At 40.5% G+C, this 17,195-nt stretch overlaps 2 protein-coding genes across 5 annotated transcripts; both read left to right on the top strand.

The window, feature by feature from the left end:
- Positions 1–1,107: 1,107 nt before the first annotated feature.
- LOC122776913 lies at positions 1,108–6,205 on the top strand. Of its 3 annotated transcripts, XM_044037707.1 has the most exons (7): positions 1,108–1,423; positions 2,592–2,731; positions 2,816–2,926; positions 3,609–3,678; positions 3,797–3,847; positions 3,986–4,079; positions 4,168–6,205. In XM_044037707.1, exons 1-7 carry the CDS (start codon positions 1,375–1,377, stop codon positions 4,247–4,249), a joined length of 597 nt encoding a protein of 198 aa, XP_043893642.1. In that variant the 5' UTR covers positions 1,108–1,374; the 3' UTR covers positions 4,250–6,205. The 3 variants fall into 3 exon arrangements, with proteins under 3 accessions (XP_043893642.1, XP_043893640.1, XP_043893639.1); XM_044037705.1 differs by having other exon boundaries at positions 3,660–3,678; positions 3,797–4,079; XM_044037704.1 differs by having other exon boundaries at positions 3,797–4,079.
- A 633-nt stretch (positions 6,206–6,838) lies between these two features.
- LOC122776914 lies at positions 6,839–11,938 on the top strand. Of its 2 annotated transcripts, XM_044037709.1 has the most exons (7): positions 6,839–7,127; positions 8,323–8,462; positions 8,547–8,657; positions 9,391–9,409; positions 9,528–9,578; positions 9,717–9,825; positions 9,914–11,938. In XM_044037709.1, the coding sequence occupies exons 1-7, from the start codon at positions 7,079–7,081 to the stop codon at positions 9,993–9,995; spliced, it is 561 nt and encodes a 186-aa protein (XP_043893644.1). In that variant the 5' UTR covers positions 6,839–7,078; the 3' UTR covers positions 9,996–11,938. The 2 variants fall into 2 exon arrangements, with proteins under 2 accessions (XP_043893644.1, XP_043893643.1); XM_044037708.1 differs by having other exon boundaries at positions 9,528–9,825.
- The last annotated feature ends 5,257 nt before the right edge of the window (positions 11,939–17,195 follow it).

Genomic DNA, 17,195 nt, shown 5'->3' with positions numbered 1-17,195 from the left:
CTGCATGTGGTATTTTGGTAAGAGAGCTGTGAGTTGGTATCTGAGAGGAAACTCTCCGATGGTTTTTTAGGTTTGTTGAGCCTGTCGTGTTTGTACAGTAACTCGTGATTTGGCCCTTTCTTCAAGGTTCTGTATATTGCACATTCTTATAGCCTCTGTATAAACTGTGTGTTTAAACATAAAGAAACAATACTGCGATATGTGTGGTATGTGAGGCTAAATATGGTCTTTAGATAATAGATCAGTATCAGTAAGACAACTGTGGGTATTAATTAAAGTGTATGTGTCAACTAAAGGGTGTGGCTCACCTGGCTGAGCGGGTCACTGCCGGTTCTGTTGTAAATGTGTGTGATTGACCCAGTATTTGCTCACTGCTGTCGCTGAAAACTTCCCTGACTGGTTAGTTGACCCCTGCAGTTGTTCATGAGTTCTGTTCACTGTGCATAAAGATGAGTTTGGGCTTGTGACTTGAATAAACTTAAACTCAGCAGTTGTCAGACAGTTCCATCCATTGATCTTTTATTATGTTATTAGGTGCCTGCTGCTGCAAGGCATACTAGTTAGGTGCCTGCTGCTGCAAGGAATACTAGTCAGAACTCTCTAGAGTTCTCACTAGATTGCATTGCAGAGCAAGCATCTCTTGATATTCCACTGGCGTTTATTTTCTGCTTCTTCTTATTATTCTCGCACCCTCCCAAACGTTTGCCGCGCTACTCCTCCCGCAGTTTTGAGAAACCCCCAACACAAGTTAAATCAAAACGTGCGCCTTGACCGGGAATCGTGTGCTATGTCTTTTCTAAGACTTTCGAGTAACCATGGCGACACAAATCGCGAAAAACTGCGATTAATTTCCACTCACACAATAATGGGAAACGGCCAAAATTTTGAAAAAAACCAAACCCACTTTGGAGCATCACAGTGTCGTCATACTTTAACGTAGAAACGTGGTTTAAACTTTAAACGAGTCACAAGACTTGGGACTTTTCTGACCCAAGTCAAAGTTTTGATACATGTTACGGTTTTTAAACAATCGCAGTTTACGTTAGATAGTCCTTTATTTATCCCGCAGTGGGGAAATGTACATTGTTACAGCAGCAAGACAGTAAAGATGAAGATAATAAACACGCGTTACCAAAAAGATATTGTATTATTTATTATACATATTTCCTGAAATATAACTCACATTTAAGCACGTTGAATGAGTGTAAGGTGACTTGTTAGTCTCCACAAGAACGTTATGTTAATGCTTAAGGCACCGGACACACTCCACCCACGGGAGTGAGGTAAGGCATCTGAACTCCTCCCGGGCGGGGAGTTACGGGGGAGTATAAATATCGCGCAGACGGCGAGCGTGCGCAGTCACCGGCAGCCACGATGACTGAAAGAAGGATGTTGGTGTTTCTTACACTCTTATGTGTCTTATGTGAGTAATGTTAATGTTTATACGTTATTTATTAACACCGACGCCTGTCGAATGTGAAGGAACGCGACGTGTGTGTGTGTGTGTGTCAGTGTCAGTGTCAGTGCTTGTGTTCACATGTTATCTTCTACTCGGGCGAGTTTAGTTGTACAGTAGTCGCGCGGTCTTTTCCCTTTTCCTGGGCCACCGTCACCCAGACAAGGCACAGGTGACATGTCTTGACATATCCTGCCACCGACACACTAAACTCGAGGACAAGGGCAGTAGTAGCGAACCCTGTAATTCCCCCGACCCGGAACCGGCTCCTTCAGCTACGACTTGAGCGTCGGTCCATAAAACCATCGTGGTGCTCTGATGCTAGATTTCGTCATGTTGTGTGTACACGCTGCTTCCTCACGTCTGAATATTTATTTACGCACAACTGAGATTAGGGACCTTTCTACTCCAGGGTTCGTGACACGGCAGCTTCGTACGGGACTAAAATCACTGCGAAACTCCGCTAATTTGACTTTAATCCACCTCCTCATGTAAATTAATCCAGTCCGGTTAATGTGGTTGACAGCACTTCTTCACTTTATTACTTTAGCGCGGCGCACGCGTGTGTTTGTTTGAGCGTGTGTGTGAGCGTGTGTTGTCTGTGTGTTGGACGGTGACTGAGAAACAATGTTAGAGTAACATAGGTTTTGTGTTTCAGTTCAAGTGTACAGGGATACTGAAGTCTAATATTTAAAACCATGGGATTATTAAGGATTATATGAGTCTTCTTCTTATTCTTCTTCTTCTTTTTCTTCTTCTTCTTCTTATTATTATTAGTATTAGTATTAGTATTAGTTTATTTAAAAGGGGACAGTGCAATTTCATAGAACACATGACTATACGTGGTTAAAAAAGCCAGAATTAGCCAGAAGGCTAGTTTTCATCTGTAGTCCCCTGGCCATGATGAGAATTTAAAAAGAAGAAAAGAAAAGAAAAAAAACACACAATACATGTACAATATAATAAAAAATACATATGCAAACACTTACTATACAACATAACATTTTATCATAACATCAAAACAGGCTTATCTTTTTAGAGTTTAGTTCTTTATTATTTGAATATGTCTGCATAACTGCATGAACACATTGTGTAACTAGTTTGTGCCTCTAATCATGTCGTCTTGTATCTCCAGGTTGTGTTCTAGGTCCATCTCTTGCATACAAACTAAACTGCACTTACAGTAAGACCCCTGAAGGCCACATGTACAGTGTATCACCTCCATCAAGTTGCAACAAAAATGACACAGCTGACTTTAGTTGGTCACATAACAAGGTCAGTCATCACGCTGTTCACACTTTAGTTGTGTGGTGTTTGTCGTGATCTACATTAATTTGTCCTTTTGTTTGTTGACTGTAGACAGTTTTGGCAACTCGCGAAACGAGGGTACCTGGAGTTGTGACGAGCAATGTCACCACTGTGGTCATAGACAGATATGTGCACAAGATGGAGTATGAAGTAAATTGTGAGGTACTGCACCTTTACTTTAATAAAATGATCAACTCTGTTTAAAGCAGTAACAATGTGATGCTTATGTTTGTCTCGGTTCTGCTGTAGTTACCATGTAACATCACATGTGTTCTGTACAGACGTACCATGTGACACTGTTCATACTATGTTCCATGTGAGCACTTGTTCTCTGGAAGCACCTGTAGTAATATCTGTGTAGTCGCCATCATTCACATCATCGACAGTGATATTATCTTCTTATTACCCCACTATATTATCACTTAATCTAAAAGGAATAAAATAAAGATAGGGTAATCAGCTGGAGTGTATGTGAACATGAGCTTTTTTATGAATAAGGTTGTGAGCTTTAGGGCCCTCACCTCTGTCACATGCTCTGCTGTTTTTGACCAGTTCACAGAGCCCGTCACAGCTTTTATTTTATCTGACGTTCTTTTAGCCACAGACTCTGGTCACTGTGTTGTTTTGGTTCTGTCAGTGGACCAAAGACAGCGGAGAGTTGCTTAGGTCCGTGTTGGAGCCGCTGAGTCCTCTCCAGCACCTCTTACTTGTGGAGTACTTCAAGGTTCTATTCTTGGGTCGCTTCTTTTCTCCCCGTACCTACTTCCTCTTGGATCAAAACTCTGCTTTTCCTGAAATTCATATCACAAAGACAAAATGAATATTGTTTTTTGTTATGAACAAGAACCGCCTAGCACGAGCCTCACTGTATGGCCTCTGTGTTTCTTCTCCACAGGATTGGGAGCACTACCCGGGTGAGTATCACTTACATGTCAGGCCTGTTTCTGTATGAGGACGACTTTCTCATTCACTTTAATTCACAGTATTTCCATTCAATCACTGTTCTGATGGGGGAATCTCTTCTGTTCACAGCCAACTGCAGTGCAATTGAAGAGGAGATCAAAGGTGACCAGAGGCGCGAAGGTGAGGATGTGCTACAAGTCACAGTCTCTGAGATGAGATCTTTGTTGGAAGCGACCAGTTTAGAAAGGGAAGCAGTGTTTGTGTCCTCCATGCTACTGTGTCACAAGACTGTTTCTTTCATCTCAATTGTTTTTGTAGCTAACCCCACCACCGTCAAGATGGTGGTGGGGCTGGTGCTGGCGGTGGCGGTGGCTGGCGGGCTGATCTATAAATTCAGAAATTGCATCAAAAGGTAAAACCTTATTTTCCTCTCAAGGCATGATTTGAAATCACAAGTATTTTCCTAATTTAACGTGTTTTTAATAATGCTTTCCTTTAAGTGGTTGGGTGAAACTACGTGGTGTGAAAGAGACTGAGGGCACCTCGACTGTTGTCTACGTTAGCGATGGACTAACACAATGAGCTGAGACCTTCACCTCCACGTAATTGGTGCTGACAGCCGGAGGTGCTGCCTTGATCATTTTCCTTCTTTCCTTACTCTGCGACTTCCTGAAATTGTCTGACAGCAGAGATAAGTTTTTACGCTTCAATCAAACAAATCAAACATCTATAATAGGACTTTAATAATATGGATCGACTTTTTGCTTTTTTTCCACGTATATAATCTTGGCAATGGGACTAATATTTCTACTATTTCTACAAACTATCAATGAATTAGTGATCATTCAGGTCAATCCTGTATATAAATCAGATTTACTTAACTGTGACCACAGTTGCCTTCAGACATGTTTATGACAGGACATTTATGACTCACATTTCCCTTTTTTAAACACAAAAGAAAAAGATTTTAAGGTTATTTTTTTAATCTCATTTGACGACGCATCTTCGGTCAGGAGCTGGCTGTGGGATGCAAACAAAGCACAAACGATAGTTTTAAAAGTGTAAAAGTAATATACTGTACTGTTTACATACTGTAGAAAGTTCCTGACGCTGTGGAAGCTCATGGACTCTTTGCTGGGCCAGAGCGTGCACTCTGAGGACCAAAGCTTAGCAGCAATAATACTGTAACGCTCCCAGAACTATTTATAGAATATATATATGTAGTATATATTATACTACATTAACTATTTAGTATCATATATTTAATGATGTATTTAATATTTATATAAAAAGCATGTTTATAGTGTGGGACAATGCACATAATATAGTTATAATATACCCCTATACACATATACATATACACATTATATATAAATATATATATATATACATGTGGTAAAGCATTACCTCCTTGATGGAGGAATAATACATACAGTATAAACACTATATGGAGTTGATCTGCCTTCTGCGGCCATAAAAGCTTGCACAACTCTTGGAAGAACCTTCCTCAAAATGTTTCCACAAAAGATGCCTTAGAGATTGTCCTTCATTGTAGATAAGATATATTATAAAAGAATAATATTATATAATCATAGGAAAGGGTTAGTGTTAAAGGATGTATGGTTGTTCTGGATCAAACTGTGTTGTGAGCCTTTTATGTCCACTTATTTAATGTCCCTGTCTTAAGCTATTTAACTTGATTATTCCTTTTTTTCTGTCAACAAAATCATGTTTCACTGTCTTTTCTTACTTCTAATCAATAAAAATGCACCAAAAAAAAAGGTCTCTTGTTTTTATTGTTCCTGTGGGTGTGGTTTTGATTGTCTGCTGATTTTTTTGGGCCAATCGAGAAGAGGCTGATGGTGTCACTTGTGAGAAAGTGAAGTTTGTTTAAAGATTCAGATTGGAGGTCACTGTTTACTCACACAATATGAGAAAGTCATAGGTTGTTAATGAAATAACTTCTTTAAGTTTATAAAGTGACAAAACCGTCACTGTGGTGGATATGCAGGTGTTACAGTATCATGAGGATGACTCATGCATGTGGTATTTTGGTAAGAGAGCTGTGAGTTGGTTTCTGAGAGGAAACTCTCCGATGGTTTTTTAGGTTTGTTGAGCCTGTCCTGTTTGTACAGTAACTCGTGATTTGGCCCTTTCTTCAAGGTTCTGTATATTGCACATTCTTATAGCCTCTGTATAAACTGTGTGTTTAAACATAAAGAAACAATACTGCGATATGTGTGGTATGTGAGGCTAAATATGGTCTTTAGATAATAGATCAGTATCAGTAAGACAACTGTGCGTATTAATTAAAGTGTATGTGTCAACTAAAGGGTGTGGCTCACCTGGCTGAGCGGGTCACTGCCGGTTCTGTTGTAAATGTGTGTGATTGACCCAGTATTTGCTCACTGCTGTCGCTGAAAACTTCCCTGACTGGTTAGTTGACCCCTGCAGTTGTTCATGAGTTCTGTTCACTGTGCATAAAGATGAGTTTGGGCTTGTGACTTGAATAAACTTAAACTCAGCAGTTGTCAGACAGTTCCATCCATTGATCTTTTATTATGTTATTAGGTGCCTGCTGCTGCAAGGCATACTAGTTAGGTGCCTGCTGCTGCAAGGCATACTAGTCAGAACTCCCTAGCGTTCTCACTAGATTGCATTGCAGAGCAAGCATCTCTTGATATTCCACTGGCGTTTATTTTCTGCTTCTTCTTATTATTCTCGCACCCTCCCAAACGTTTGCCGCGCTACTCCTCCCGCAGTTTTGAGAAACCCCCAACACAAGTTACATCAAAACGTGCGCCTTGACCGGGAATCGTGTGCTATGTCTTTTCTAAGACTTTCGAGTAACCATGGCGACACAAATCGCGAAAAACTGCGATTAATTTCCACTCACACAATAATGGGAAACGGCCAAAATTTTGAAAAAAACCAAACCCACTTTGGAGCATCACAGTGTCGTCATACTTTAACGTAGAAACGTGGTTTAAACTTTAAACGAGTCACAAGACTTGGGACTTTTCTGACCCAAGTCAAAGTTTTGATACATGTTACGGTTTTTAAACAATCGCAGTTTACGTTAGATAGTCTTTTATTTATCCCGCAGTGGGGAAATGTACATTGTTACAGCAGCAAGACAGTAAAGATGAAGATAATAAGCACGCGTTACCAAAAAGATATTGTATTATTTATTATACATATTTCCTGAAATATAACTCACATTTAAGCACGTTGAATGAGTGTAAGGTGACTTGTTAGTCTCCACAAGAACGTTATGTTAATGCTTAAGGCACCGGACACACTCCACCCACGGGAGTGAGGTAAGGCATCTGAACTCCTCCCGGGCGGGGAGTTACGGGGGAGTATAAATATCGCGCAGACGGCGAGCGTGCGCAGTCACCGGCAGCCACGATGACTGAAAGAAGGATGTTGGTGTTTCTTACACTCTTATGTGTCTTATGTGAGTAATGTTAATGTTTATACGTTATTTATTAACACCGACGCCTGTCGAATGTGAAGGAACGCGACGTGTGTGTGTGTGTGTGTGTGTGTCAGTGTCAGTGCTTGTGTTCACATGTTATCTTCTACTCGGGCGAGTTTAGTTGTACAGTAGCACAACTAAACATTAAAGTTCCACTCGCGCGGGAAAAGAAATGTCTCAGTAAAAATGACCACATCAGTCGCGCGGTCTTTTCCCTTTTCCTGGGCCACCGTCACCCAGACAAGGCACAGGTGACATGTCTTGACATATCCTGCCACCGACACACTAAACTCGAGGACAAGGGCAGTAGTAGCGAACCCTGTAATTCCCCCGACCCGGAACCGGCTCCTTCAGCTACGACTTGAGCGTCGGTCCATAAAACCAGCGTGGTGCTCTGATGCTAGATTTCGTCATGTTGCTTCCTCACGTCTGAATATTTATTTACGCACAACTGAGATTAGGGACCTTTCTACTCCAGGGTTCGTGACACGGCAGCTTCATACGGGACTAAAATCACTGCGAAACTCCGCTAATTTGACTTTAATCCACCTCCTCATGTAAATTAATCCAGTCCGGTTAATGTGGTTGACAGCACTTCTTCACTTTATTACTTTAGCGCGGCGCACGCGTGTGTTTGTTTGAGCGTGTGTGTGAGCGTGTGTTGTCTGTGTGTTGGGCGGTGACTGAGAAACAATGTTAGAGTAACATAGGTTTTGTGTTTCAGTTCAAGTGTACAGGGATACTGAAGTCTAATATTTAAAACTATGGGATTATTAAGGATTATATGAGTCTTCTTCTTATTATTATTATTAGTAGTAGTAGTATTAGTATTAGTTTATTTAAAAGGGGACAGTGCAATTTCATAGAACACATGATTATACGTGGTTAAAAAAGCCAGAATTAGCCAGAAGGCTAGTTTTCATCTGTAGTCCCCTGGCCATGATGAGAATTTAAAAAGAAGAAAAGAAAAGAAAAAAAACACACAATACATGTACAATATAATAAAAAATACATATGCAAACACTTACTATACAACATAACATTTTATCATAACATCAAAACAGGCTTATCTTTTTAGAGTTTAGTTCTTTATTATTTGAATATGTCTGCATAACTGCATGAACACATTGTGTAACTAGTTTGTGCCTCTAATCATGTCGTCTTGTATCTCCAGGTTGTGTTCTAGGTCCATCTCTTGCATACAAACTAAACTGCACTTACAGTAAGACCTCTGAAGGCCACATGTACAGTGTATCACCTTCATCAATTTGCAACGAAAATGACCAAGCTGACTTTAATTGGTCACATAACAAGGTCAGTCATCACGCTGTTCACACTTTAGTTGTGTGGTGTTTGTCGTGATCTACATTAATTTGTCCTTTTGTTTGTTGACTGTAGACAGTTTTGGCAACTCGCAAAACGAGGGTACCTGGAGTTGTGACGAGCAATGTCACCACTGTGGTCATAGACAGATATGTGCACAAGATCGAGTATGAAGTAATTTGTGAGGTACTGCACCTTTACTTTAATAAAATGATCAACTCTGTTTAAAGCAGTAACAATGTGATGCTTATGTTTGTCTCGGTTCTGCTGTAGTTACCATGTAACATCACATGTGTTCTGTACAGACGTACCATGTGACACTGTTCATACTATGTTCCATGTGAGCACTTGTTCTCTGGAAACACCTGTAGTAATATCTGTGTAGTCGCCATCATTCACATCATCGACAGTGATATTATCTTCTTATTACCCCACTATATTATCACTTAATCTAAAAGGAATAAAATAAAGATAGGGTAATCAGCTGGAGTGTATGTGAACATGAGCTTTTTTATGAATAAGGTTGTGAGCTTTAGGGCCCTCACCTCTGTCACATGCTCTGCTGTTTTTGGCCAGTTCACAGAGCCCGTCACAGCTTTTATTTTATCTGACGTTCTTTTAGCCACAGACTCTGGTCACTGTGTTGTTTTGGTTCGGTCAGTGGACCAAAGACAGTGGAGAGTTGCTTAGGTCCGTGTTGGAGCCGCTGAGTCCTCTCCAGCACCTCTTACTTGTGGAGTACTTCAAGGTTCTATTCTTGGGTCGCTTCTTTTCTCCATGTACCTACTTCCTCTTGGATCAAAACTCTGCTTTTCCTGAAATTCATATCACAAAGACAAAATGAATATTGTTTTTTGTTATGAACAAGAACCGCCTAGCACGAGCCTCACTGTATGGCCTCTGTGTTTCTTCTCCACAGGATTGGGAGCACTACCCGGGTGAGTATCACTTACATGTCAGGCCTGTTTCTGTATGAGGACGACTTTCTCATTCACTTTAATTCACAGTATTTCCATTCAATCACTGTTCTGATGGGGGAATCTCTTCTGTTCACAGCCAACTGCAGTGCAATTGAAGAGGAGATCAAAGGTGACCAGAGGCGCGAAGGTGAGGATGTGCTACAAGTCACAGTCTCTGAGATGAGATCTTTGTTGGAAGCGACCAGTTTAGAAAGGGAAGCAGTGTTTGTGTCCTCCATGCTACTGTGTCACAAGACTGTTTCTTTCATCTCAATTGTTTTTGTAGCTGACCCCACCACCGTCAAGATGGCTGTCTCTGAAGTTGTGATTCTGGTGGTGGGGCTGGTGCTGGCGGTGGCGGTGGCTGGCGGGCTGATCTATAAATTCAGAAATTGGTAAAACCTTATTTTCCTCTCAAGGCATGATTTGAAATCACAAGTATTTTCCTAATTTAACGTGTTTTTAATAATGCTTTCCTTTAAGTGGTTGGGTGAAACTACGTGGTGTGAAAGAGACTGAGGGCACCTCGACTGTTGTCTACGTTAGCGATGGACTAACACAATGAGCTGAGACCTTCACCTCCACGTAATTGGTGCTGACAGCCAGAGGTGCTGCCTTGATCATTTTCCTTCTTTCCTTGCTCTGCGACTTCCTGAAATTGTCTGACAGCAGAGATAAGTTTTTACGCTTCAATCAAACAAATCAAACATCTATAATAGGACTTTAATAATATGGATCGACTTTTTGCTTTTTTTCCACGTATATAATCTTGGCAATGGGACTAATATTTCTACTATTTCTACAAACTATCAATGAATTAGTGATCATTCAGGTCAATCCTGTATATAAATCAGATTGACTTAACTGTGACCACAGTTGCCTTCAGACATATTTATGACAGGACATTTATGACTCACATTTCCCTTTTTTAACCACAAAAGAAAAAGATTTTAAGGTTATTTTTTTAATCTCATTTGACGACGCATCTTCGGTCAGGAGCTGGCTGTGGGATGCAAACAAAGCACAAACGATAGTTTTAAAAGTGTAAAAGTAATATACTGTACTGTTTACATACTGTAGAAAGTTCCTGACGCTGTGGAAGCTCATGGACTCTTTGCTGGGCCAGAGCGTGCACTCTGAGGACCAAAGCTTAGCAGCAATAATACTGTAACGCTCCCAGAACTATTTATAGAATTATTATACTATATTAACTATTTAGTATTATATATTTAATGATGTATTTAATATTTATATAAGAAACATGTTTATAGTGTGGGACAATGCACATAATATAGTTATAATATACCCCTATACACACACACATATATATATATAGATATATATATACATGTGGTAAAGCATTACCTCCTTGATGGAGGAATAATACATACAGTATAAACACTATATGGAGTTGATCTGCCTTCTGCGGCCATAAAAGCTTGCACAACTCTTGGAAGAGCCTTCCTCAAAATGTTTCCACAAAAGATGCCTTAGAGATTGTCCTTCATTGGAGATAAGGGGCGGAGCCCAGATATATTATAAAAGAATAATATTATATAATAATAGGAAAGGGTTAGTGTTAAAGGATGTATGGTTGTTCTGGATCAAACTGTGTTGTGAGCCTTTTATGTCCACTTATTTAATGTCCCTGTCTTAAGCTATTTAACTTGATTATTCCTTTTTTTCTGTTAACAAAATCATGTTTCACTGTCTTTTCTTACTTCTAATCAATAGAAATGCACCAAAAAAAAAGGTCTCTTGTTTTTATTGTTTCTGTGGGTGTGGTTTTGATTGTCTGCTGATTTTTTTGGGCCAATCGAGAAGAGGCTGATGGTGTCACTTGTGAGAAAGTGAAGTTTGTTTAAAGATTCAGATTGGAGGTCACTGTTTACTCACACAATATGAGAAAGTCATAGGTTGTTAATGAAATAACTTCTTTAAGTTTATAAAGTGACAAAACCGTCACTGTGGTGGATATGCAGGTGTTACAGTATCATGACGATGATACTGCATGTGGTATTTCGGTAAGAGAGCTGTGAGTTGGTATCTGAGAGGAAACTCTCCGATGGTTTTTTAGGTTTGTTGAGCCTGTCGTGTTTGTACAGTAACTCGTGATTTGGCCCTTTCTTCAAGGTTCTGTATATTGCACATTCTTATAGCCTCTGTATAAACTGTGTGTTTAAACATAAAGAAACAATACTGCGATATGTGTGGTATGTGAGGCTAAATATGGTCTTTAGATAATAGATCAGTATCAGTAAGACAACTGTGGGTATTAATTAAAGTGTATGTGTCAACTAAAGGGTGTGGCTCACCTGGCTGAGCGGGTCACTGCCGGTTCTGTTGTAAATGTGTGTGATCGACCCAGTATTTGCTCACTGCTGTCGCTGAAAACTTCCCTGACTGGTTAGTTGACCCCTGCAGTTGTTCATGAGTTCTGTTCACTGTGCATAAAGATGAGTTTGGGCTTGTGACTTGAATAAACTTAAACTCAGCAGTTGTCAGACAGTTCCATCCATTGATCTTTTATTATGTTATTAGGTGCCTGCTGCTGCAAGGCATACTAGTTAGGTGCCTGCTGCTGCAAGGCATACTAGTCAGAACTCCCTAGCGTTCTCACTAGATTGCATTGCAGAGCAAGCATCTCTTGATATTCCACTGGCGTTTATTTTCTGCTTCTTCTTATTATTCTCGCACCCTCCCAAACGTTTGCCGCGCTACTCCTCCCGCAGTTTTGAGAAACCCCCAACACAAGTTACATCAAAACGTGCGCCTTGACCGGGAATCGTGTGCTATGTCTTTTCTAAGACTTTCGAGTAACCATGGCGACACAAATCGCGAAAAACTGCGATTAATTTCCACTCACACAATAATGGGAAACGGCCAAAATTTTGAAAAAAACCAAGCCCACTTTGGAGCATCACAGTGTCGTCATACTTTAACGTAGAAACGTGGTTGGAACTTTAAACGGGTCACAAGACTTGGGACTTTTCTGACCCAAGTCAAAGTTTTGATACATGTTACGGTTTTTAAACAATCGCAGTTTACATTTTGTACTTTTTTTCGACGCTTTCTGATTTTATAATGATTGTGTGAGTGGTCTGTGAAGTGAGTGGCCCACTCTAGCGAGATCCAGCAAAATAATCACCAAAAATCTCTAAACAAACTCTTCTCCTGCCCACAATTTCCAACCTACACTGATAATTTTTACATCAAAACGTTGCCATGGGCGTCGTCTAACCCTGTGTGTGTTTTCATGTTCATATGACTTGTAGTTTTTCTTAAAATCACCTCAAAGCGCAGACAACTCCAGTCACACTCTCCATTCACTCCCATGTTAAAATGTCTGCTTTTGAGTTCTGGGAAAATCAAGACGAGGGTGATTTTAAAACTGTGATTTCTCTGTCAATTCTTGCCCGTTTGTCACAAATTTAAATGTGGGAGTTGCCGAAAGCCTCCTGACGCTCACAAACCAAAAATGTTATCTCTATCATCAACCGTTCTTGAAATATGACAATTTTAAAACATGCTGTTTTCTCAGCTTTCTCTGCTGGTTTTGGAGAGATAGAGACAAGCGTGTGTGTGCGTGTGTTTGCGTGTGTGTGTGTAAGGAGCAGAGGGGACTTTGGGAGGGGCTTGTCAGTCTCTCTGTATTCTTCCACCCAAAACTATGACGTCTAACTCCTCCCACAGTTTTGAGAAAACCCCCACACATGTTATATCAAAACGTGCGGCTCGACCGGGACTTGTGTGCGATGACTATTTCTAAGCGTTTCAAGTAACCATGGCGACAAAAATCGCAAAAAACTGCCATATAACTTCCACATACACATGAATGGGAAACAGAGGGGCTTGTGAATCTCTCTCCCACTCTCTCCTTTAAAACTTGGTCTTTTAAAGGGTGACTCCACCAAAAAGTACTTCCAAGGTGGATTGGATCCAAATCATATAACTTCCACATGCCGCAAGAACTGCAGGCACCCTCGAAATTTCGGCACGGAATTGCCGATCTAGTTATGATATCTGACTCCAGATGTGATAGAAAAGCAGATTTTCTTTAATTTTTTTTAACTCCCATGTGGCTTTAGATTTGGTTACATTGTTATTTAAAAATGATAAATTGTGACAATGAAAATAAAGTGATTATATAACATAGTATAGTGTATAATATCGTGTATTTGTGTGTAACTCTTATCTGTCAGATATCTTCAATACTTTCACCTGTAAAACAGGTGAAAGTATTTCCTTCATACATGAATACTTGAATCTACACGGTGAACTACAAACTTACATGAGTAGTCTGTCTATTGAGTCTGTTTTAAGGCTCTATAATGTGCCCTTTGTATAACATAGAAACAAGTATTAATGCCCTCTTCAGTTTTCTTTTTGCCCCTGCTCTTCAGAAAGTCTGTGCACTGAAAGTTGGGAATGATTCGTAACAATTTTGTAACTGTAACAATGCAGCGCGTGACAACTGTATCGCAGTATCAAACTTGTCGAAAATGTGGAAGTAAAGTAAAGTAAAAAGTAAAATCCTCCAGTAAAGTAAAGATACAGCATTTTAGTACAGTAGTGAAGTACTTCTGATTTAATATGATACATCTCTGGTTTTTGGTGAGTTTATCATTGTAGTCACACTGAGTAGGGAGATGGCGGGTCGTGTGTGTGTGTGTGTGTGTGTGTGTGTGTGCTCTTCTTTCTCCTTCCTTTTGTATAACATATCAGGCACAGTCACTGAGTCATATACCTTATACTGTATAGACTGCTTCTTCTTCCATTTGAAGTTGTTAGTTTTGGGTAGAGCAGAAAATCATTACTTAGAAAACTAAAAGCAATATTTTCACAATTGTTAAATCTGTTACATTCCACAGTAAATTCTACACATGAGCTTATTTAATGTTTTAATAACAGCTGTCCATGTTGTTATTAACAAAGTACTGTAACTGTATCTGGTGTAGCGTGTGTGAGTGTTATGTAATCTCTTTTGTGTCAACAAATTATTGTCAACATGAGTTTATTCACATTGTCATAATACTGAGGTTTGGAAGACGTGGAATTCAGCTGCAATTGTAAAAAGCAATGAAACACACACACATACACATGGCTAACGTAGCCTCAAACTAGAAATACAGGCTACAAATCTAAAATGTGACAAAACCAAGAAATCACTACAGTAGGAACTGCAAATGTTTACAACAGCAACGTCACAAAAAACTCACAAAACTCTGGAAGAAGCTGAAGACTTTAGATTGTTCTTAACGCTCATTAACAAGATAAGATAGTCCTTTATTTATCCCGCAGTGGGGAAATGTACATTGTTACAGCAGCAAGACAGTAAAGATGAAGATAATAAACACGCATTACCAAAAATATATTGTATTATTTATTATACATATTTCCTGAAATATAACTCACATTTAAGCACGTTGAATGAGTGTAAGGTGACTTGTTAGTCTCCACAAGAACGTTATGTTAATTCATAAGGCACCAGTCTTAACCACTGAAGTCACTCCACGCCAAAAGCCGCAGCGTCCGACCAATCAGAAAGGGGAGTGGGTGGCCGTGGGTCACCCCCCCCACTCCCTCCCGAGTAAATAAAACTCGAGACCGTGAGCGTTCAAAGAGACACCGGGAGCGAGTAGTCACGATGATGGAAGGAAGGATGTTGCTGCTGCTTACACTCTTATGTAAGTAATGTTAATGTTTATACGTTATTTATTAACAACGACGCCTGTCGAATGTGAAGGAACGCGACGTGTGTGTGTGTGTGTGTGTGTGTTTCAGTGCTCTAGTTCACAGTAGCAGGTGGAGCGGTGTCATCAAAACATTAAAGGCCACATAGACCGGAAGCTCCAATTAACGCTGCGTTTGTGTGTGTATCTGCGTCATTACCTCGTTTATGAAACCCTAAAGTTTCAGAACAAACAGTTCAGCCACTGCTGAGAAAATAGTGTTGCATTGTTGCTCTGGGCTCTGCCAAGCGGATCTGCACTTCCCGAAGCTGATGATGTCATCAGAAATCCTCACCACTCCTCTCACCACCGTAGCTCCTCCTGGTGCAGGCACTACTCCGGGCACATCCGGTTGCGTAAATTCAACCGCAGAAGAAGAACTACTCTCGTTGTAGCTGCTGAGCATATCGGTTGAGAACATGTCTTCGAAAAAAAGATCAGTTTGCTCTGTTCTGTGTTGTAGTAAACAAGGAAAGACGCTCCACAAGCTCCCCACCAACAAAAGCTCAGTGGATATTGTTCATTTTTGATGGGAATGCCCCTGCTACATTTCCCTTGTATGTATCCCATGTATGTGGCAACCACTTCACAGAGGATTGTTACACAAACTTCGTGCAATACAAAGCAGGGCACAGCACCACACTTCGCCTCAAAGAAGGAGCAGTGCCTACAATACATGCTGGATTACCTGCAGCACAAGTAAGTATTTCAAACAGTAATACTGTCTTTGTGTGCTCGTTCTGCCGTTTAGCATTAGCGATAGCAGGCTACTTGCTAAGCTACACGCGTTCGCTCGTGTTTCAATTGCGTGTATGTGTCTCTCCTATGCCGGTAAACACGGCTGTATTGTGGGTGACTATCCGGGGAGCACGTAGGTATGGAGGCTAATCACTATATGAGTTTTTCGGGAACCCTACACCGATAAACACGGCTGTATTTTGGGTGACTATCCGGGGAGCACAGAGCTAAGCAGGCTAAACGCTGTAGAAGTTTGGGACCGTGTTCGCTCGTTGCAATTGCGTGTATGTGTCTCTCCATGCCGGTAAATAAGGCTATATTGTGGGTGACTATCCGGGGAGCAAAGAGCTAAGCAGACTAATCGCTGTAGAAGTTTGGGACCGTGTTCGCTCGTTTCAATTGCGTGCATGTGTCTCTCTCACTTGTAAACACAACGTTATTCATGCGGTGTAGGAAACGTGTGTTTATGTTAAAGTAGGGAAAAAGTTATAGTCGAATTGGGGCAGTTTCAGGAAAGGTAATGAAGTAGAATCTAGTCTTTTTAGCATGATCTGTATTATTGTTTTAACCTTTACTATTTTCCATACCAGGATCGTTTTATCCACACGGGCACACAAACAGAAGCTCCAAGTGTGAGAACATGTGCCACTCAAATGTCAATTGGGACCTTGAAAACACACGTGCACTGCCAAAGTAAGTAGAAGTAAGTAGTAAGTAAGTTGAAAATTTCATAAGAACCAAATTAGTAAAGAGCATGAAATGTTCACACATTGTATCTACTCCATAGGGACCCAGACACCAGTGTTGTCACATGAGACTGCTGGCACACAAACCACACTGCCTGAGTACATGTTTTCATCCACACCTATAAAGGGGCCAGGGTTTGGACCACAAAAAAGAGCATGTGTTGAGTCAGAGGAGGAAGAGGGATTCACCTCACCAGAGTCACAAGTCGACCCAAATGACTCAACCTTTACTCCTGGCGGATCCCTAACAACACACGATTCAACAATGTCGTAAGTACTGTACAAGTTCACTAGGCTTGTCACTTCAGATCAAAGAAGTGAGGCTAAATGCTTTTTGTCTTGTTACATTTGTAGGACTGAAAGTGCTGTATACATGGATAAAAAATACATTGTATTTGAGTCCTGCCTGAGGGAGCTTTTTGACACATGTCCAGTGTGCAAGAGAAAATGCGGCAGCAACAGAAGGGCACGTATGTTGCATTTCATCAAATGTGTCCAAAATGCAACTACTCCAGGAAGTGGCAAAGTCAGCTCATGATGAATAACACC

Source organism: Solea senegalensis, linkage group LG11 (genome assembly GCF_019176455.1).
Source record: "Solea senegalensis isolate Sse05_10M linkage group LG11, IFAPA_SoseM_1, whole genome shotgun sequence".
Classification (NCBI taxonomy): domain Eukaryota; kingdom Metazoa; phylum Chordata; class Actinopteri; order Pleuronectiformes; family Soleidae; genus Solea; species Solea senegalensis.
This window is presented reverse-complemented; position numbering and strand designations above follow the sequence as displayed.

Bases quoted from the DNA above. Each gene is read 5' to 3' on its own strand.
- LOC122776913 (XM_044037704.1), top strand. From the start codon at position 1,375: ATGACTGAAAGAAGGATGTTGGTGTTTCTTACACTCTTATGTGTCTTA. The intron at 1,424-2,591 runs GTGAGTAATGTT...TTGTATCTCCAG, and splicing joins TACACTCTTATGTGTCTTAT to GTTGTGTTCTAGGTCCATCT. The intron at 4,080-4,167 runs GTAAAACCTTAT...CTTTCCTTTAAG, and splicing joins TTCAGAAATTGCATCAAAAG to TGGTTGGGTGAAACTACGTG.
- LOC122776914 (XM_044037708.1), top strand. From the start codon at position 7,079: ATGACTGAAAGAAGGATGTTGGTGTTTCTTACACTCTTATGTGTCTTA. The intron at 8,463-8,546 runs GTCAGTCATCAC...TGTTGACTGTAG, and splicing joins TTAATTGGTCACATAACAAG to ACAGTTTTGGCAACTCGCAA. The intron at 9,826-9,913 runs GTAAAACCTTAT...CTTTCCTTTAAG, and splicing joins ATCTATAAATTCAGAAATTG to TGGTTGGGTGAAACTACGTG.